At 34.0% G+C, this 24,149-nt stretch overlaps 1 protein-coding gene across 3 annotated transcripts in view; it reads right to left on the reverse strand.

Moving 5' to 3' along the window:
* Positions 1-379: 379 nt before the first annotated feature.
* The window catches only part of LOC100749628 (autophagy-related protein 16-1), a 608,083-nt gene continuing 584,313 nt past the window's right edge, over positions 380-24,149 (reverse strand). For 2 of the 3 annotated variants that reach the window (XM_024364655.2, XM_003486176.4), the window contains one exon: positions 380-4,054. In XM_024364655.2, the coding sequence (XP_024220423.1) occupies positions 3,958-4,054 (97 nt within the window). In that variant the 3' untranslated portion in view covers positions 380-3,957. Of the gene's footprint in view, positions 4,055-14,533; positions 14,655-24,149 lie in introns of those variants that run through there. The other variant, XM_033318636.1, reaches the window with a different exon arrangement.

The raw sequence follows: 24,149 nt of genomic DNA on the forward strand, positions 1-24,149 counted from the left end.
AGCATGATAATATTCGCAGAAATTAACAGATTTTATCATTTTTCACCACATATTATAGAACAGTTCACTTGTAACAAGGTAATTTATTTAATACAATAACATAGATAATCTATAAAATTTGCTTGGAAAATTCCATTCATTTTATTATCAAACTCATTGCTGTAAGGGTATTCACTAATAATTGTTATATGTAACTTGTGGTTCATAAAATTTTGCTAATTTAATTAGTAATAAATTGTGTGTGAAAGCTCAGGAATCAAGCAAGATTCATATAAAAATTTAAACCGAAATTTTAATAATTTTAATGTAAAACCATTTATTCCATAATTTATCATCTAACATGGAGAATATGGATTTAATTAAAAATGCAACACATTTCAAAAAATACAAGAAGAAAACGTTTAATATGTATAATATATTGCGAGCAGTGTATACATTGTTTCCGCAGAAGTTGGTGTAGGAGAAAATGTAAATAAGAATAACAGAATACATGTATGTCACTGTATTGCTTGTACGATAGGAAAAGAATTATGTAACAAGTTGGACGCAATTATAATAATTTGCTTCAAGAACGGACTTATTTGATAAATCAAACGTTACAAACGATATAACCACTTGATGCTCATCGGTTTATCTCTATAGAAAAATATTAGCGGAGCAAACCGTTTGATCGATATTATTCTATGAACTATACACTTTTGAGATCAATGAGGTGGTTAATCAAAGTAGCAAACGTAATCGATGCTATTATATAAAATTTCAACCAGGTAAACCGATGAAATTATGAACAGTCATATCGAAATTAATCATATGTTTGAATAGAGCAACTTACAGTTCGCAAAACTTAAACGCTAGAAAATAATATCATAATGTATTGGTTACCTGTATAATAAAGAAATACTAATTGTAATAATTCAATGCATACTATACCAAAATCTATATATAACATCTAACTTATCCGCAGAATCTATTATTTCCTTCACGGTGTTAATATAGACTTATACTAAACGATGATCAAAGGACTCTGAGAAAAGAAAAATATTTAAAAACAGGTGAAAATATTTTAAACTGGTGAAACATGAAATAAGAGAGGAAAGAAATTTGTTATCACGTTCGCGGTTTATTATATCAATGTCTCGTTTACTTGTGTATTCGAATTAACAAAAATACGTATCAAAAATATGAAAAGTTATACACGTTGGCATTTCGCGTTTTACTGGCAAACTTTCCTTAAAATTTATGACTCATAAATTCTTATATTTACGCTATAGAAGCCCTTAGAGGCTAAATTATACTTAGAGCCCTTCGATCTTGGCCCTGTATACTCCTAAAAAGCATTCACTTACAAATCTTACAGTTATTGTGCAATTTACGGTCGCGACCAATTTCAAATTGTTGTGCACGAACTAAGGAGCAATGAGTAAACGCGTAAAATTGTGACACAAAAAGAGTGTTCGTAGTTGAAACGAAAACCATAAAAATACAATGTATGAGTCACTTCACGTGAAATTACATATCCGTTTATTCCTTTTCAATTTTTTTTGTATTTTTCATTGATAGAGTTCAGACTATAATTTGTATAAAATTCTATAAGTCTAGATAAAGCTTTCACGCTTAAAATGCAGTTTAAAATAGAGCCTCTTACCAAACATTAAATTACCATTCCTGTAATGTAGGAATAACATTATGATAAATATTTTTTATTGAACACAAGCTTTTGCTTCGTAGTATGATAGATTTAATTCAATATGTTCAGACTATATTTCTAAGTTCTTTAATGAATTTTCTGCAAAATTAAATAAAAATCTATAAAATTAAGGTTAAAACGTTAAAAATACATACAAGTAATAAAGTTTTGGACTAATTGAAAATTTCAGGAGAAAGAACTTTGCTCGAGGTGGGATAAGGTACCGTGCATATTTATTGTATTCATCTGGTTTCGAGATAGCTCGCTATTAAGTTCATGGTTTGAGAACAATTTTCAGATCGTTAAGGAAGAAACATGGAAAGCTTAAAAATCGTATACTAAATGGGAATACCAGAGAAAATCCACATTGTTGAATCGAGCCGCTAACGAAAAAAGAATAAAAAACAAATAAAAAAATTCATGGGTCAATAAGAGATAATTCTGAATGATAAAAGTTTGTACTTAAAATTTTCAAATTGCAATACATAAGAAGCATTTTTTATTGATATCAGTCTATTTGCTTCATTTGATTTTTAAACCTAACACGTTATTTTAAGCTATGAAGTTGGAGCATTGAATAAACTATACAATTAAGTAGATTATTAACAAGTATTGTGAGTTTTTATATATTTTATGTGAAATGACTCATACAAATCAATAGATTCTTCACCATTATAATAAATCCGACGATTGAGACAAACGTAATATTGTTCGATACATTATTATCGATCGAATAAAATTTGTATAATGCAATATACTCAGTATCAATATTAGAACTTTATTGTGCTTCTTCACTTAATGAGTACATCCTCTTGCATTCTATATCAGACTTACGATAAAAACGTTCGAAACTCGCTGACATTGGAGAACTTCGAGAAGACTCGATTTCACGGTTGCTTCGGCAATTAACAAGCTTCTTCTGTGACTTCACTTACAGTAAGACTTTTTTAATTTTCTCTACTTAAAAAGAGAGATAGAGAAGGAGGAAGAGTGAGAGTGTATTGCATGTGACCTGTGATTAGTCACGAAGGGAAGATCGACTACAGACGAATCAGTAATTAAGCTGAAGTAAGAATTAACCGAGTAACAGTTTTCGTAATGAAAATAGCCTAACTAAAATATTATATCGATGCATATGATATGTTTTCGTTTCGAAGCTCGAATATTTTCTAACTAACAATATGTATTAAATTTTGTTTTATCGTTGATTAAACCTGTCAGAAGCCAAACTAATCAACTCCATTTTTTAACAATTTCTCAATTTCATTACATAAGTACACGATTAATGTTCAATTCTGAAGAAACAAACGGTGCTCTTATAACTTCACTTGTTGCAAGAAGATGGCATACATAATACTAAATTTTAAGATAAATTTAACAAGTAATGTTTGTAACATTCCTCTGTTACCTACGTGGCACCTTGATTTGATGACTCAATTGGCGACCACGTCAAAGAAGAATATACTGATCATAGACTACGTGTATTGAGCATTAAAAAGACTGAAACTTTATTACTGTTACAGACATGTCGCTTATGTTTATTCAAGATAGAAAAATTTGATCCCTGACGATCCTTCTAAATTTAAAACAGTGAAATCAATTAATCAATGGGAAAGTGCATCAAGTCGCGTGAAACTTGCATTGATTAAATAACATATTTTGAACAAGCAATACGCGACTAGAATTGCATTTGATAAAACGACATTTCACATGCGGTAACCTAACAGAAACAGGAAAGAAACAACCGTGTTTTATCGTTTCTCGCAAACGTGATCCAACTTGAGCGATCGCGTCTGCCGGCACAGACGATTGAAACGCGAAAAATAGTCCTCTACAAGTAAAAGGAGTGTATCTAGCGAATCTTAAAGAGGATAACTACGATAATTTGTTCAATTTGTTGAAGAAAGGGCGACGGTCGTGGCGCGCGGGTATTACCCTAAAAAAGGAAATCTTTACAACCTTGGGGGGGCAACAATCAGGGCAGTTTTATGTACAATAATCTCTACCGTGGCTGAAATTTGCTTCATCGCCGGTAGCATCGCTTTGTACAATCTCGAAATGGTACTCTTTACAGCCTGCGCGCCCAAACCTACACCGTTGATTTTTAGTGTCCTGCACACGCCGGATCGTGTCCTTTGTGATATTCCTCCTCTATGGCGCGTAAAGCTTGCATCTACATTTTTCAATTCCACAAACGTCCGTCTCGGCACAAAAGAACGCGCTGACCTTCGTACGTGAAACAATCGTCTATCCCGGGATTGTTTGTCCCGTTAAACATGGTCGCCCCAGACTGTCACCGTTTTTGCTTTGTCCACCGATGCGAGGTAGGCACCGTGCGGATGCCAAGAAACTGCTGTCACCACAGTTCTGAAAGACATAGTGTAACAGATTGATTAGATCAACGCAACTTTTTTGCAATTCGTCGTACATGACGGCTGCAATTTAGAGATTTCCGGATTTTACAATAGATTAAAGTCGGCGGAATTAGTAACTTGTTTCTAAATTTAGAAACTTATATATATATATATATATATATATATATATATATATATATATGTATATAATCGGTGATAAAAATAAGTGGACATATAGTGGAATTAGATAATTATCAATGAAGTTTCGTTAAACGCATCTTGTTTGTGCAAAAATATAAATATTAATTTCATTTACTTATTAAACGATCTCTATAAGGACATATGAGAAATAGACTTAAGTATATAATACTAGTAGTAGTAGTATTATATAGTAGTATTATAAGTTTATTAAACTTCATTGATACTTTTATTACTTGTTCATTTATTTTTATCTTTGTACTTCACAATATTAACAGTAAGGTTATCTGAATAAAGGTGCTGGAAAGTTGACAACGAGGTAAGAAGAATTACAAAGATTACACGAAACAACATGCAATGTATTAACTGACTGCTCCGAGGTGAGCGTCATTTTGAGGTCAATTGTGGATCTCAGATTGCGTTTTCAGATCGTAATAGCCTGATCGAATCGCTGCGACCACCGGCTAACTGTTATAAAAGAACACCGGTTTCCCATGACTGGTATATATCGGTAAGCGAACTGCGCACACGTTTCTCACTCGTCTGGTGAATTCGCTGTCTCTGGAAGCAGGAAAGCATACGCAAATATGTCCGACGTGGTTGATTCGAGTTGGCTACGGCATCCTTTGCGGTGCCGGTCATACCGTTTTCTCTGTTTTCTCGTTTCTATTGTTTTTGCGCGGTAGCATGCGGTAAATATGTGCTAGAGGATTGTCGTAGCTCCGTTCGTTTCATCCGCCGCTGTGAATCGACATAATGCGGTGAAGGACACGGTCTTAATTAGGATGACTGAATATCATTGTCTTTCACCAGTCTTGTCTCGTCAAATGAGAGAAAATGGAGAAACAGGCCGCTCGGATACCACGATTTTCGCAGGTAGATCTTCGCCTAATATGGATTTTTATCTGTTTACTGGTGAACTAGTTTGAAAATACTGCTAATGATTATCGATAAATTACATTGATGAACAAATTTCTATTGTATGTGTCGGTTTATGTTGGATATTTTTTGAAAGAAACAAGAAATACTTTAACATTTTTAACTTAGAAGTTATCATTCAAGGAAATTGGAAGAAATTTTACCTAATTGTAAGTAATTGTATCTTATTTAGTTCATACAACAATAAAATCAAGCATAATGCATTTCTTTTATTATTATATAAGGTTACATGTTTTTATTTACGTTATTTACATACGTATTTCAGCTTTTTTATTACCAGATTCGTTCGAATTTCGAATATGTCGTCGTTGAATTTAATTCCATGGAAATGTTTCGTACTGGGGAAGTAACTTAAATACGAGACTTTAGTTTGTCGTTACTGCAGCCAAGTGTTACGCATATACATAAATGTTAAAAACTAACTGTTTTCCTTTTTCCACAGATTTAAAGCAAATGCCATTCTTAAGTAGACCTAAGGCATGAAACTTGGATGTATTTTCTGCAACTTTTCATGTATTTTTTCATGTTCATCAACATGTATTTTTTGCAACAGTCTGCAACTGTTAAATCCAATTTTTAAATGTGCCGTCTGATACAGCTCATCGCATTCTAAATTCATATGGAACATTATTAACTTGTTAGAAGATGCAATCTGCCCTGAACAATAATTCTTATTAGCTAACCTATACCAAGATTGTATTAGAATCTATTCTGTAATCTGTTCGATAACAATCTGTAGTGTTACATATATATTATACAATCATATAAATATATATTATTTATATTATAATATTTATAAACATATATTATACTGTTAAAAAGAGTTCACTTAAAACCTTACATTTCAGTTTTTACCTTTTTTGATTCCTAAAACTCTATAAAATCCAAATCTCGAAATCAGCGAATGTCGATCATTTACCACAAAGAGAGCGTATTTTCTTTTGTCACATTTTTACGCTCCTACATATAACCTGCCAAAAACCTCTATCACACCATAAAACGAAAAAAGATATATCATTCCGTTGAATGAAAGAATAAACGTAACATTCACATCTCGAGAATACCGCCTATAAAGATATTATTACCGCAATACGATACTTTTCTCTTTGTGTATCTTTTGTTAAAGAAAAACTTTTGTTCTTGGAACCGCTAAGTTACGGAAGCATTAAAGCGACAACAGACCACCCTATACGCGAAAATCAACGATGGCGTGCACCGCTTTCGCTAAAGATTTCATTTGAATGTGGAAATACACAGTGGTGCGTAATTTTCTGGTCCGAGCGGCTTTGCCCATGCAGCAAAAGGTCTATAAAACCTGAATTCCCGAGGGTGATTCACGGGGCTCCGTAGAATCGTAAAAGGGTGTTTCTATGCGAGGACAAACGTGCTGAAAATGACATACCTTTTGCGTCTCGAGTAAAACTTCGCCCGGAGATAGTGCGTCGAGAAACGGGTATAAAATGTCTGTATATTTGGAATACTATAAAGGTCAAGTACAAACGGAGAGAATGATGTGCTAAAGGCAAATTGGATTCGTAAAAGTATGATTAAAAAATTTATATGTCGATTGAGAAACTTTTTGGGAAATGTCTATGGTGGATATAGACGAACATTACAAGAGAAGAACATGATAGATACAGTTTTCTTAATTTTCTGATATTAATGTCGCTGTATGATTAAACAAAAAAATTGTTAATATGACGCAATTCAAAGAAGAAATTAACGTGTAAGATTCACAGATACGTTAATTTATTGCCTCTAATATTACATAATAGAAAAGCAATTATGTATCATAAATACCGAAAATATTCAAAGTAAATTCATATTTTTACAAATATACCTGATTGAAAGAAATGAAATCTAGAGAGAAAAGTATTTTACTTACTAAATATTATAGAGAGTACTACACTTTGGATATTTTACATATTTTTGTAAATTATGTGTAGTCTATGCATTTTTCACTTTCAAATTTCGCATAAATGCATAAAAATTTGCAGTATAGTCATGATCTTTTACTCTGAACAATGATTAAGTTGTCGTATACATATATAAACCTACGAAACTATAGACAAAGTAAAAATTTCGAGTTCAGTTGCTGACAACGTTCTGCATACTAAACCAGGTCACTTGCAATATGATGGATTGATGCTGCAACGTAGAAAAACTGACCAAGAGAAAAACATTCCGGTGTTATTTTTTGACATCCATATCATTTTTGCTTGTACCTATACGCTCTTATATTTCATTTATATTGTACGCAGCTAGCGGAAAGCAAATGATATTTATACATGTATATCAATTGAAGTACTTCGTACTTTATAGTCAGAAGCTGTCATTTCTTAATCAACATTGATTTTGATTTTGGTGAAACTATGATAAAGACTCTTCGACTAACATTGTAAAATAAATAAGTATTCTGATATTACAATCATCGTTTCATTAATTTATCAATAATCTACATAATTTTATTTTTCGTTTACAACATTGCGTAATTTTATAGTCATAACAAAGAAGTTTATTAATTTCTTAGTAGACTTTAGATACATGTTAAATGCATATGCGAGTGTCAATATACGCTTCTATTCTTAAACATAAATATGCAGAAAATGCAAAATACACAACACACATTTTTATAATCTTCCTAGTCGAAAAACGAATTAAAATTTAGATTTCCCTTGTCTATTTGCATTCTATAAAAATATGCATTTGCATGAACATGCGCTTGGTCGTAAATAGAAGGACAAAACGAAAATGTAGAATACCATTTTTTTCACTTGAAACTTCATTTTTGAATAAATCGATATCGAAGTCACATCGAGTGCTGGCGTTTACGCGCGGACTCACTTATGCTTCGATCAGATATCGTTATAACCTACTTGTATTGGTGCTCGTAATCACATATCAAAAAATGAAAGATGAACAATAAAAGTTCTCTATTAATGCAAAAATTGTCGGGAATAACTCCCATTTCTCTACCAAAGTAATTGCGTCCTGCGTACTACGCTCGTACGATTGCTTCCAAAAGTATTCTGTATTTTCACATATTCCACGTATAATCATCTTCTTTCGAATTATACTCAGCAGTACGATGACATCATACATGGAAAACGTTAATAATTTAATATTTAATTTAATATAATTTGCTACTTATTAAATTCAATTTGTATGAATTATGAAATTCCAGGTAATAAAACGAAGTTCTTACTAATTATTTATGGTATATGAATATTTCCTGTTGATACTGTAATCCACCTAATATTGGATAGCTTATGAAACGTGTACACATAAGCTAGAAATGTATAGTTGACGAAAATAGAAATTTACATTAAATAGAAAATAGAACAAGATACTAGACTTTGCATTTTATATTTCTAGGAACATATAAATCAATTGATTCAAATGGGAACATTTAAAGTTCCAGTGCTTTTGCTACAGAACTAGGGTACTTATTTTCTTTTCTAGTGTCTAATTAGGACATTAATTTCTATCTTATGGATAGCAGAGTTAAATTTATGGAATCTTGTTTCCACATAAACTAGGATATTAAACATTCGCTCTTTGAATAAAAATGAAGTTTTATAACATTTCTTGCTTTTCCATCTTCTAATTAGTACATTAAGTGTTACACTATTTCAAATTGTACATTAACACGTAGTACTTGCCGACCTATAGTGTCTATAGTGAGAATAAAAAATGATACTCTTTAGAACATGGTTTTGCGACATGCGGGTATACTTTACGTGAATATTCATGCTCGTTCGAGAGCGAAATAAAGAAAGAAAAGTCGGTAATATACATGTATGTATCGATAGCAAAACAAGTAAATCCGGGCAAAAAATTGCGGATTAAGTAGAAGGCCAACAATTAAAGAAGTAAAATCGCTAAAAGCCACTAGAAATGTTCAATAAGTTTCAATGTAAGATAGATAGGTGGCAAATAGTTGATCCTACAAACGAGAAAAAAGAAAGAAGCAAATCGATTGTACATGGACGCTTGATCGATATGCCTATGAGTAAGTAAACTTTGTTTCTGACAAGAAGGCGGACTCATATGGGAGGAAACAACAATGTCGAAGAGAGAAAAAGTATTGGAGGAGAAACGTGCGTCGCGACGACCGCCCGTCGTGCACGGCGTCCGCCGTCGTCACCGCAGGCAGTGCTACCATCCACGACAACCAGCACCGACAACCAACCACGACAACAACGATATTTTTCGAAGTGTCTCGGTTCCCTATCCGAGATACCTTTGCGAAACCAGCTACCTACGTGGTGTGTATTGCGAGTGTGATAAAGGAGCCCTATCCATTTTTGCCGAAGGAGTGTGGAAATAAGCTTTCTCGAACGACGTTTCCAACCGTTACTTTGCCTCTATGGCTGCCCCCTTTGTTTCTCTTTTCCTTTCATTGCATTGCATTTCGTTCGGTCGCCTGTTTTTCCCCACCCACCTTCTATGGCGAGTATGCTAGTGTTTAACCAAGAAAAAAATGACTGGGAGAAACGCGAAAAAGATTGGTTAACCGAAGAGAAGAAAAAAGCCGAGTCATATCATCACAATTATTCAATCGATTCAGTTTAATTTCGCCAAGTGTTATTCTATAATTGCACCTGTTTTTTAGGAAACTTCGCTAGTTATTTGCGTTAGGATAAGAGAAAAGGAAGGCAGGACATTAATTAATTCTTTTATAATCTTCTTTCTTCTCTAGTACTATTTCTGGGTTTTTCTTTTATACATTTTTTGATGATTTACTCGTAACAATAGTGAATAAAATTTGTCTAATGTAGTTGGTTCTGTTCCGACAATAGCAAGAATCAATCTTGATAGTGAAGTATGCCTTATCTTTTAGTGATTGTTGAATAATTAAGAAAAAAACTCGATTTGTTATAGATCAACATGTAAACATCGATAGACGATGTTTTATAAAAATCAGTGGCAAATAATTATAGAAGAATGAGGAAGGGAAGTGGCAAGTGAAACGTATTCGCTAGGAGAGCAACCAAGGATTTCAGATTTCAGCTTGGGGCGATGGATTATGCGGAGCGCAAGGATTGTAAGAAAGAGGATATTGTTGCCGGGGGATCACTTAAGGAAAGAAAAGCATCGGAAGAGCAGCGTTGCCTATTTTGTAGCATAAGTGTGCCTCATTTATCCGGTGGAACGCGAAATAATTAACAAAATTGCAGAGAATATTGTGACTTAGAGCTTCAAGTAAAAAATTTTAATTTACATACTATAATATGAATTTATTATAAAAACAAGCAGTTGTTTCCAATGTGTATTACTATGTGTGCTATTTAAAGAAGTACACAGATGACTACGTTTTGGTTGGAGAAAAGCAGTTTTTTCAGGAATTCTTTTACATTCGAGCGTATTGTCAAACTTTTATTCAGAACATTATTTCTCAGATCATCGAGAGTGTCTAAAAAATCATAGCTTATCATTACACAAAAGGACTAAATATGCTTACCACAGTTCACAGTATAAAAGCAATAATATGTAGTTGGAAATTCCATACTGTAATTTGCATAAAAGAACTATATATTTATTATTATTCAGACACTAAAGACGTGTTACGATACCAAAGTGTAATACATAATCTAATGATCTGAAAACGCTGATAACATATTCATCTATTCGCTAAAACTTGTATCATAAATTTGGTTCTTAGACAAAAACATAAGTGTACAGGATACCGATAATATCCAGTTTCCCAACAGCATTTTCATCGCAAATCTCCATAAATGTTATAAATTATAATAATTAACGAGCAAAAGCACCTACCTCTTCACATTTCGGTATTTATAATTATTTTTAATTTTCATATTATAGGAACGACGAGTTATCACCAGTGGCTAACACCAAATTCGTATGCAATCGCCAATTATTAAGTCGGCTGATTTACGCGCAACGTGTCGAGACGTGTATTAAAATGAATGATTGAAAAATATGATTTATCGCATAGAAAGATTATCGAAACATTGTTTTATAAGTATTAAAGGGGAAGCAGGTTGACAGGCAGGAGCTGGTCAATTTACTCTTTGGCAATGCGTCTTTTATCATACTTAGCAGCTCCTTTGTAATATGTCAGTGCAAAATGATGAGCACCACCTGTTGACACAGTCGACGTAGGCGATGCCTTAAGGCGATAAATTTGCAGCACCGGCAAAATGAGAATCTTAACGCACCTAACCGTGAGATATAATCTTTCATTGCGCAGCAACATGTTGACGCATTCACACAATGTATTTTAGATTTTTATGAAAACACTGCATCTTAATATTTTTCAGTGTATTATATCATTAATGGCGGAACTAATCCAATTTGAAAATTATTCGAGTATTAACAGAGTAATACTGATTATCAATATGTTTTTCAACGAATAATAAAACTTTTAACATTCTAAGAAAAACCTTAGCATAAAATGGTTGGTTTTCAATATTACTACGTAAATTTTATTTCTTGTTTCTGCCTCTAAACTCAAAAAACATGTATATTATTTACCGTAATTTAAAAAATAAATACGATGATTATACTAAATAAATTGGATAGAAATAAATTTACCTTGAAATATAGAATAATATTCGTAATAAGTATATATACTTATTTTAGGTTATAAGATAAAGGACACCCCTTTATAGGCAGTAATTTATAAAAAGGAATCAATTTCACGATTCTGTTTATGCAAGTAATTCATCTACACTGGCACGTTGCCATTTAATCAGGGTGAAAATGTTTGTTACATTATATATGTATCACCGTCCATGTGTTTATATAAGCTAAATGAGCTACGGTTACGTAGGCGGATAAAAAGCGCATAATTTGAAACATGATTTTCCTTCTACTAACAAATACACGGGGCGGAATTCGGATATTGTTGTACGGTATTAATGTTAGAAAAATTAGATATACACGTTTCATACGTTTCGGTATCCTATTTAGAAAAATAGGAAATTTTGTTACAATTTAGCTTTGAAGATGAATATAAAGATAATAATGAAATTAGAAATTTGTATTTAATTATTAACATTTGAAGTTCTCTTACGAATAACGCATTATTACTTAAAGTTAATTATTATCACTTCTTTTGTATTCATTCTGGTGTGAATTATCATTTAAATACTTTTTGCGATTTTATTTTTCGTCGCAAATATAAAAATACATATAATTATAATTAAATATATATAATTGTGTCGTATAATTATCGTATTTGGTAAAAGATAAGGTATAAGAAATAACTACAAATTTCGAGGTTAACCAACAAAGATGTCTTTGCAAATCGTATCGTAGTAAACATTCATGCTTAACTGAATGTGGAGCGCAAAGCGTTGCAGGGTTAACTACCTTTACGTCAGAATTAATTGATTCGGAAAGCTGTTGGATGCACGCCACAAATGAGTTTACAATGAATTTCAGCTTGATACGTTCTGTCATTTTAAGCAATTCAGTGATCAAAGATCTCGTATGATCGTAGCGGACACTTGCTTCAGTTTATCAATTAAAAAAATACCAAATAAAGTTTATTTATATGTACACATCCAAAAATCTTTTTCGTAATAGCTTCTATTATCATTATACATTTTTGCAGTACAAGTAAAGAATCTTAATTTATCTCGTTTAATTCGTAACTTGTACTTTCTTATCTTAATGATATAAATTTCATGAAATTTGTAGCGAATTTATAGTCGGAAATCTTTAATATTCAATCTAAAGGTTGTATTTTGCGTTGTGCAAAAAATTCGTTCTCTGCACTTTACATATAACAAAATTATTTTATTCAGAAGCAATTATTTCGTGAAATAACTACCTTCAACATATTCTTCCACGTTTTCATCCACAACGTAGATATATATCCTTCCATTAATACCAATTTACCAACGTCACGCCAAGAATAGCGATGTTATAGCATAACGAACTCTGTAATGTTTCATGCATTGAGCCATGAATCTCATTCTCGAGTGCTTCGTTTGATTTTCTCAAAACTTTCTTTTCTCTTTTTTATCAAATAATTCAAATTTTCCTTTGCTTTTTACTGTATACAATCTTTTTACAAGGAGAGATTGGCATGTCAACATACCCTTTGGTAAAAGTTAAGCGCTTCCTATTATTCAAATCGCTAATGACTGCTTTTCCTAATGACGTACAGCTATGCAAATTTGCTTCCTTTAATCTACGGGCTACTGATTTTAAGAACATGCTTAAATCAAGCCTTTCAATTACCTGGTGACGTGTAATGGTAGGTTTATGTCGACAGTTCTTTACAATTCGTTTATCATTCTTTTTGTCGTATATACGATTTAGAACTAATGAAATGTATTAAAGTAAAGATTTTATTTGCTTCAAATTTTTTTTAAAACAGATTTTAATGTTTTATATTTTTCAGTACCATTTATATTATCAACCATTTTAAATCGTCAACTAATTTGTAGTACAAACTTTCGTCGTTTTTATTTGTTTAACGTAATTATGCGTAATAATGGTCGAAAATATGTAACATTAAATTATCATCGAAAGATAATGTCCATTCTATCTGTCAGATAGATTGAAAGCGTCAAATAAAGATTATTCAAAAACAATATAATCTATTCTCATTCATTATTTCGAATTACTACAATCGATACAAAAATAATTTTCACAAGCATTTCACATTCACTTATTTTCCAATGAAACTTTCATCAATCATGTTCTACATTTTCTTCTGGCATTATCAAATGTTTAAAAGCTACATAAAAATACTATAAAATTCAATACGTTTAGTATTAACTAATTGGCATATAAATGCTACAATAAAAACAATAGTACTTAAATGTTTTTTATAATGCTCACTGTATATAAGAACCAGCAAATGCGCCAAATGCGTACATATATCAATAAGAAGATAAAAGAAGCGGGGCATCTACATGATTTTATTATATGTCCGGCATGCAACGCAATCAAGGGAACGGTGTAGAAAATCGAGTAAATCTAGCGACGTATTGAAGCAAAGAAACGAACAGGCCCGCGAACATCCGCGGAAGAGTTTGAATAGCGCGATGGCGATTACTTTCTCCGGTGTATTTAGCGGCCGAGTCACGGAAGTGAGTGATCGCGGGGAGCAATTCATAGACGCGTAGGAGTCGCGACAATTCTGCAAGGAATTCCGCCGGTTATCGAGACAATCGTGTATCTCTGCCATCAATCTACGTGGCCGCGAGCGACGCGTATCTGAATGCTTGCTCGGCCACGAACAGTGGCGCCTAATGGCGCGCTCATTGACGTACAGTTCCCGGTGACTCTACGGGCTGCAGGGTACGAGAATGACAATACGTACGATGATTAGATCGGCGTCGTTCTCACGGCAAATGACGCGAAACGTCGCCACAAACACTATCGTCGTAAAGAAGCAACGCCTGTGACACATCATTGCGCTCGTAAGCAGCTTTCACAGGCTCCTCTTTTGTACCTTCGTTGCATACGCGAATGCGTACACGACTCGGATAAACCTGTATGTGAAAGGCGGCTCATTATTATTACAGATATGTAGATTTATCGAATTATAAAATCGCTAGGTTTTTCGAGATACGACCGATAAGCGCGAACAGGATGTTCCTGTTTGGTGTCAAAGCGCCTTATCGACCAGATATATTGATAATCAACATCTTTTCCAGTATTCAGGATTCGCGGAAGCATTTCTGAGAGTGTTTCTCAGAAATTATTTCACCCGCAGGTTTATTATTATGTGTGGCTGCTAGTGGTAGTATAGGAATCTGATGAAATCAGAGAGTAGAGATACAGTGGATTATAAATGGTGTACTAGGAAGTATCTTTATGATTTAGATGTTTGCGGTTTTTCTAGTAAATGATGTGAAAATATTTTAAAAGAACGTTATATGCACATTTTACCAGTTATTCTCTATTTTGTTATTTAATTGGATATAATGTAATACACTTGTCTGCATAATGTACTGTATGATGTAATCTAATCTATTTGTCGTTCTGCATTTATATACAATTTTTAATCAATTACAAGATTTCTTCTTTATATTCTGGAATTCAGATGCGTGAAGATAATTCTTCGTATATTTACAAGAAACTTTCATATTGTGGTTCGACGCAGTAGGTATTTCAATTAAACCACTATACAATTTAAAATATACGCAATAATTCCACAATATACAAATGAAATCAAACACGGAAGCGTCGAATAATACAATTAAAACAAGCATTTAAAAGAGATTTCAACATTCAATAAAAATTTAACGATTTATAATGAAAAGGTTAAAACTGTCCTACTTATAAACGAAATAATATACAAATGTTGCGATTAAATCTGTAATAAACTTAGCTACACACAGTACCTTAAGCAATGTATGTATTTGTGTGTTTAAGCGCTTTAGGTAGCGCTGTAACAGGAAAATCTGGAAGCACGAGGCAAACGTATACACGTTGCCATAAACGATCAAACGAAACGATCGTGACAATGAATTCCGCTGTAACACAAATTCTCTTACTTAACCCATGTTCGCGTTACGGTTACGAGTTCATATTTGATTCGAATTCACGCTTGGTTTTCTCGAGTGTATTGAACATACAGTTTTAGTAAACGGCAGCGAAATTCCACGCGGTTCTCCGTTAAAGTTTCGCACCGCTTGTGCGAAATTCTGCTTCACTTTCACCACCTATGTAAGGCTTCCTGGGTACATCAGCAGTGGTTGGGTGCAACGTTGAATCCCGTGAATACTTATACTCAAGATCGATGTGCTGCATCCTCGCACGGTGCTCCATTATTCCTACGTTAAAGTTAGTTCACCAGCAGTGGCGAGCAAACTTCCTGCTTTTTTTACCGTGCCCCTTTTTAATTCTTAACGTACGATACACGCTAAAAGGTCTATTTCCGTTCGGCAACCATCTATCTCCTTTTTCTAGTTTTATGCAAAGGGAGGAGAAGAAAAAAGAAATCAAAGCTGCAAATGGAACGGCTTGATAGAAGGAATGAGAGAAATTGAAGCAAATAAATTGCATAGGTACATTGAAGAACATTCCAGAAACGAAATTACTCTGTAATATAAAACTCCATTTGTTGGAACAAGATTGTGATTAATGTCCGATTAACTGAATTTCTGCTTTGAATTCACATACCTGAACGTGGCTCCTATTACGTGAACGAAAAATGATAGACAATGAGATAACTACAATACGTGAACTTCTATCATATAAACTCCAATCATATAAGCCGTTTGACTCTCGAAAATTTTAGAATAAAATCAATGAACTTAGACTATAACATTTATGATTACACAGTTTTTAATACATGAAAGTAGTAACGTACTTTATATACGTCTGACGTGCATTTAAAATAATTACACAATGCTTGGAATTGATGACAGAACGATTTAGACTTTTTCTAGAACTCCTATCTAGATCAATATTTCTTAGGAACACAAAATTAAGAATGAGGGAAATTCAATCATTAGACGAGCTTATAGAGTTAACAGGAAGCGGAGATATATCTATCGGTTAAATTCTTCCTACTTGATTATTAAGTGCAACGACGTGCATCGGAAGGAGAGATTTATGCTAATCTGATAGGAATATAATATGAGGATATTGCATCGAATATGATAGAAATTAACTTGCCGTGATAGAGATAAGCATGTAACAGTAGCCTTTTAACAACTTTTTGTTTCGAAAAGCCCAAAATTAAGGTAAATTATAACGTGAAAAAGAGCCCCTTGGCGTTACTTCGGATGCAGCTGGCGCGTAACTTTCATCGATTTATGATGGTTGGAAGTCTCTGCGTGAAAGATAAGTGAAATATATGTACCAGCACTTATGTATATACTAATAAATTTGCGGTGTCTATTAAGTATTAATATAAATAAATTTTCTGCAAATTAATTATTTTATCAGTATGACAAATAAGTAGCAGTTTGTCTATATTTAGTTCAAAGCAGATACTTCTAGAGGATTGCTAGGATTTCAGGAGAACTGTAACAGCTGTTTATATGGATTTAAAGCTGCTTAGTTATAGTATTTCCAGATTAACGTGCTCTTGAGCAACGTTATCCGATCAGAAAACTCTTGCGTAATGGAACTAATATTAGGGAAATGTTGCTAATTATTAAGTTATTAATTAACAACGATAATGAAGTTATAACACTTCTGACAAAAATTTGTTTGAAATTACACGCCAGATAATTGTTCCATCCGACGAAAATTTTTAAAGCTACTTGTGTAATAGTTCACTAGTAGCCAATTCTCAATTACTATTATTAGAGAAATTTTACTATAAACGCTAACAATGATATTTATAGTGGCAACAAGTAATAAAAGTGAAATTTGCAAATTACGTGCTAGTTAATTGTTTTATTCAATACAAAATTGTAAAAATGCTATATGTACAATAGAAGTCTCTAATAATCATCAATATTATTAATTAATAAATTATTATGTAAGAATTCACTGATATTCTTAATTAATAAATTGTTGTAGACAGAGACATCGACATCCACAAATCCCAGACATCCACCACATCTTCTCCTGTAAAGTTTATTGTCACACAATGGCCTAAAATCTCTAATCACAAATACGACCACGTTATGGAAGATGCGCAACGACCTATTTAAAAAATATTAAACTGATGCCAGTAACCGCAAGAGAAAAGATCTATACGCGGTTGATAGAGAGGTTTTATCGAAAACTGATCATCAATAGAAAAATATAACGAGCAAAAAGGAAAAGGGAAGATTGTTAAGGGTACGAAAGGGAGGGAAATACGAAGGAACGGGGGTGGAAGAGAAGGTACGAGGTTGAACTGACATGTATATCCGTACCAGCTGCCAGCTCCTGGCACGAAGGGACCTAGGAATGGGAAAAACAGATAAAGAGCTCACCGGTGCTTGCCTTTCCGAAGATACGACGAAGATAAATGACATAATATCGTGCCGGACTGGCCGATCATTGCCCCAGAAACGAAATCGAGTTAAGCGAAAAGAGTGTTACGGGGCAATTGATCTCTGACGATGCTTCGTTACGCTGGGCGACAATGAAATCCGTCTGATACTCATCAGGGAATGCCAGGAAGATTGCTTTCCTGGCTGATTCAAACGGTTAGGATACACGTGTACGGTACACGTATCGACACATTCAGCCAATATAATGTAATCCTTTTTTTCTTCATCCGACATGTTTACCGTCTATCTTCCCTCTTCACTGTCCTGAAGGAAGAATCGCTGAGTATTCATTACGCCTTTTGGTCGCCGTATTCACTGACGGCTGTGTTTAATTCCTTGGTGATATTGATTCCTTACTTACAATTACTCGGGAACTGTCGATAAACGGAACGATAAAATATGCGCCATTCGAAGAACTAACTTCACGAATCAAGCTAACCATCTGGATAAGGAAATACCTACTTTTGTAACAACAGCGTTACAATGATCACTGGACATCGTCATATTTCACAAAGAAGCATAATAATAATCGATCGGAGAAATTTATGAATACATCAACTAATTACTGTTGTTGAGTTTACGACATCTGTAAATATTTACTCGGCACGGTCGTAAACCATCGCCATAAATCATTGCCCCGTCTCGCTACCGCGACTTTCAGCATTATCGGCAGCACGCTTATTAAAGGACCAGCGGTTGAATAAGAGAGCAATGAGCGTTAAGGCGGCTCACGGTATTTAGGTGTCCGGTGGTATATTATATCTGTATAATTAGGAAGACCCAATAATTTCGGCGTGGCTAGGGGTACTCGATTAATACGTGGTCTAATATTAAACTGTTGATCGCAACCTCTACCTACCAATCAGAGAGTACTGTCTGAAAGTGGACAAGTTTCCAGAAACGGTATCAACTAGAATCTTGACTTTGCCTTATTAGGAAATTTTTGCAATTTGTTAAATTCATTCCAGCCACCGTATATTAAAGCAGTCTCAAGTTTTTAGTTACCTTGATGCATAGTCTATAACGTTTAACTTTGTAATTACTCGCTGCTGCGTGTGCTAGGATAATATATTATATACATACTTTTTTTTAGGCATTCGTAGTTGAAGTATGGTATGCATGGCTTGCTGGAACGAAAAATATCAGGTTATCCCAGCGATATAACTTGCAAGAATCTCGAAATCGCTACTTAGATTTCTCCACTTATCATGAAGCCAGTTTATGTATGGAAGCACCTAATTTTCGTCTTCCGTTGATTTATCGTTTACCACTTACGATTTTGTTTTATCCTTGTAATCGCGGATTTATTCGAATATTTCAGGATGAATTATTGACTGGTATATTTAAGTAGAATTTTTCTGCTGTGGAGGTTAGGTCTTCTTCATTTCTTCTTCGTTCCTTCTTCTAGTATCTTCTTCGTTTATTTTGAGTGAAATGAGATATTAACTTCTCTTTATTTATCTGAGACTGCTTTTATTCTGTATATGTAAGCAGTTGTTGCGAAAAACGTTTTTTTCAAATGGAAGTGAATGATATAAAAATAAATATATTCTCGGATGAGAAGTATTTTATTAAATGTTCAAAATGATATACCTGCATTTATAAAATCTTTCATGAATTTTTAATATTTAATAATTGATATTAATGGTATAAGCAAAATGCACAGGTATTTCTTTTTCCATTTGTTTCTTTATTATAGAAACAATAATCATTGCATTGTGTTCTATATAATATCATAAGAACCACAGGCTGTTCTTTTACTTGCTTTAGAAACTATTTATGTTATGCACTGTTTAATAGCAGCTGTTACTATATATGTACAACAAGGTATGACAATTATTTTCCCGATTATTACAAACGTTAAAGCTGCTAGATTCTGATAGACCCCGCTTACTAGTTACGAGTTAATTTCAAATAACGCATTAAAAATGAAAAATAGTTATTAACGTGCTATAAAGGTGTGGTTACTAGCATTATATCATTCCATATCGCACTGCTTACAGTAAATAGTTCATTTTATCATTTTCAGTGGGTATATGCGAAATGTACTCACGAATGCGTTGTAAATATACAAAACCATAGCCTTTGGCAATAATAACGGTAGAGGTATAAAGTAAATCTTCAGATAATGTTGCTGGCAAAGATTGAGATAGGAATTATTTACTTTATATTCATCTACTCTTCTTACACGTGTGGACATTTATGTATTAGAAATATTTCACGAGATATTTTAACATCGTTTGGTATTAAATATTTTCACTTGATTTATCGCTTCTGGTACTAGTTTTAGTTGGCAATCCACGCTTTAGAATTCCAATGACAAATGTGTATGTAATCTATCATGATTCATTAGCTGTTATAAGAGGTGTTTCTGGCGTTTCATGCCAAAGCCGATAAGTATTTGTTACTTATCCTTTATTCTAAAATCTTACGATTAACAAGCCACTATGAAACAATAATAGTCCCTCTTTAAAGAAAGAGTACAAAATTTAACCAAGAGCTGCAAAGGATTACCATAAACACGTATTGTTTACAGGTATAAACGATAAAAATAGGTAAAAGTGTCCCATCTTTGTAGTCGAAGGACCGTGGTTGATACCAATACACGCGACGCAGGTTGTTGCAAGAATATAAGAAAGAAGACACGAAATACTTGCAAAAACCCATGAAATACACTAATCGAACTACTTCCTTAGGGGTCCAGTTATACCCTCTAACTATCGCGGTGAGCCATCTACTCGTAAAGTACAAGACAAAATCGCCATAAATGCGTGCGTGACTGAAATATGGCGCAGTAATGTTTATGAGATGCTGTTACTTGTCAGTTACCGCTGAAAAGAATAATAACCCGTGCTGTTACCACGCCTGGCTACGCACTTATTTATTAATAACAAGTTACACAAATCAAGGTATCGCTGGCTTCGCGGCGGAATGATAGCCTTTATTCCCGCTGCTCTTCGTGCACGTGGGAAAACCATTGTGCCTTGGTTTGAGCACATCCTTCCATTTTCCGCATTCTGGCTGCTCGAGTTAACGACGTTTCGAGTTATTTTGCTTATCTATACTTTGCGTTAGCGCGTCCTTAGCTACGCGATCGATGCGATTTTTCTTCGATGGAACCAGTTATCATAAACCGCGTGTTAGCCGCGCCTAAGCGAGTTGCTTTATTTGAAATGTAAATAAGGATGTTATCAATTTTAGATCATTGATTATCGGATAGAAAAAATTTCGATCAAACGGGAACGCGGCTATTGGTCTTTTTCTTTTTTTCAAGAACTTTTTACGTGTCAGATTTTATTGACGTAACAGTGAATGTATTCTGACAGAATTCGATAATTAAAAGATAAATGAGAATGATTGTGAGAGATTAGGTACTAATTTGTTTGAATTCTTCATTTCGATCATTATAGGAAATTATACGCGATTTAATTTGATTAAATTACAAACATGCATATAACTCTTTATTAATAGCGAGGTATGTAGTGAGGTAGTAAGTTATGATACGAATTTAATTAGAAGAACATTATTGGCGTCGACTTATACTGTATTTATTACATCGCTTTATAGTTCATAAATTACTTAATTTAAAGCAGAAAGTCCTATTAATAATACTATGCACGAAAATTGTATTGGATCAAAAGATGCAAGTAGAATTATTTATTAATGTCGAGAAAATCGAAGATTGTACTATACTATAATTAATTATATAAAACGCTTAATTATTAATGAAAACAGTCTCGGTATATATCAAGGAAGTTTTCAATTACAAAAGTACCTTAACAAAAACTCATGATCTTTTAAATTCTTATACAGGGTATTTTATGTAGCTTTTTTCCCTCTACATCTGAATATTTTACTACCGTGACACTTTACACGTTTTTCTCCTTTATGACGTTACATCATTCTGCATAATATATCCTATATTCAATAACTGAACTTTTCTTCATCAGGAATTACCAACAATCGATGCTTTAATTTCATAACTTTAAGAATAACTCATTATATTTTAAGATCTACGAGATTTGAATAAGATGCCCGAGGGTTGCCCGACTACCTTCTCGATTTCCTTGACAAGGAAAGCGAAATCGAGAAAGCTCGTTTTACTCTTCTAAAGCTTGTTTTACTCGAGTAAATCTTGTACAGCACTGCTTTAAATATATCTCTTATGGAACAGAAAATAATATTACGTTGATCTTTTATTATTATCTTCTCAGTAAAGATAATTTCGTAGTTACAAAGGATATCGTTTTATAGGTAAAGATTTTAAATAATGAATTAAAAAATATAGATAAATTTCCCAGAAAAATTTCCCAGAAAATATATAAAAACCAAACTCAATAATAAATATTGGAAAATTAATTAACAGATTAGATAACGAAACTAAATAAATGTTAATTCCAGAGTATAAAATTCACAGAAAAATATTATATTTATCCTAAACAGCATCAAGCATTCCAAAATAACAACTGCTATAAACGCGAACGTTTCTTTTCCAAACTAGGCTACATACTAAGAAGTAGAACGTTCAGCGAGAACACAGGAGGCAGTCTTGAATAACGAAGGAAAGGTTTTATATCTAACCATAACCCCTTGGTCTTTTATCAGGACTGGTTCGCTTGGTATTTTTCCTATCTCGGCGAGGCAAGCCAGATAGCCGACAAATAAGAAGAGTATCACTCGCAGTAATCTGTTAACTTTGAATCTAACATGCAGTTACATATCCATTGCAAGGATGGTTTGCGTGTTATAGGATTTCGCGAAACGGCCGAATCTCACGCGTTATCCGTGATAGATACGGCTACGTGTATCTGACTATCGAGAGCGCGCATTAAATACAGGATTGTAGAATCTTTGCGGAGCGTACGCGAAGCTTCGACGCGGACGAAGGAGGCGGGAGGCGATTGTAAAAGGGCGAGGCGCTTATTAAGTTAGTGCCGGGGATTCCTGAGCGCGCGAGTACGCGCCACAACGTATGAATTACACGATCCAGCTTCGTACGTCCGACGATCATGAGAGAAAAAGCGGAGGGAGGAGAATACGACAGAGAACGAAGGTGATGAGGACGACTGGAGGAGAAATGACGACGAAAGATGACGCTTCGACCGACCCCAGCCGCGGCCGCGCTTCGTCTATAGTGAAAGTAATAACAGTGAAACGTGCGCATACACCGGCAAAATCACGCACGCAGACCAACTCACTGGACCAGCTTCTACGTGACTGGTACTTAAGCTATTTTTCGATACGACCGGTACTTAGGTGCACGCCGGACTACACAACCGCCCGCTGGGCTCTCCCATAGAAACCACCACCGAAGATCTCGTAGCGTCCTTGGGAAGCTCGAGGAGGCCGAGGACGAAGCGGTCAACGACTAAGAAAGGGGAAGGAAGGAACGGATAATTGTAGAACGGGCCTCGCGATATATCCACCGTGAAATTCGAGTGAAAACGATCACACATGCGCGCCACCACTGAAGAAGAAGCGGATAGTCCGCTTTCGTTTTTCTCATAGTCCCCTTTCCTCTTCCTTATCGTGACTTTGTCTCGATGTTACATGTAAGGATTGCAGGATATGTGGTGGATGATGTTACGATATCAGCGGAGATTGTTTATAATTTTTTAGATCGAACCTGTTTAATAGACCAACAGAAAAAGCAAAGACATAATGGCAATGGACAGGAGGATCACGAAAGGAGAATTTCCTGGAGTGGATTATTTAATTGCGATCAAGCTATGTTTTAGACTATAAGTATAATTCATTGAAATCTGAGCAAGTTAAAAGTTTCTTGTAGTATTTGCGCTATTAAATCTATTGAAAAACAAAGCATATTTACGAAACGCAATTGCAAATTTAATAATATTGTCGATAACTTTGTGTAAAAGCAAAAAGCTGATATTTTATCAATAATATTCGTCTATACAATTATAATAGAATGGCTACAAAAAGTATTCGCACACCATTGTATCTATTATAACCTTCACATATCGATTTCGATTATGTTCAAGTATACATATACTTATTCATATATACGTAAACATGAAAGAACAT

Source organism: Bombus impatiens, unplaced genomic scaffold (assembly GCF_000188095.3).
Source record: "Bombus impatiens unplaced genomic scaffold, BIMP_2.2 scf_0102, whole genome shotgun sequence".
In the NCBI taxonomy this organism is placed as follows: Eukaryota; Metazoa; Arthropoda; class Insecta; order Hymenoptera; family Apidae; genus Bombus; species Bombus impatiens.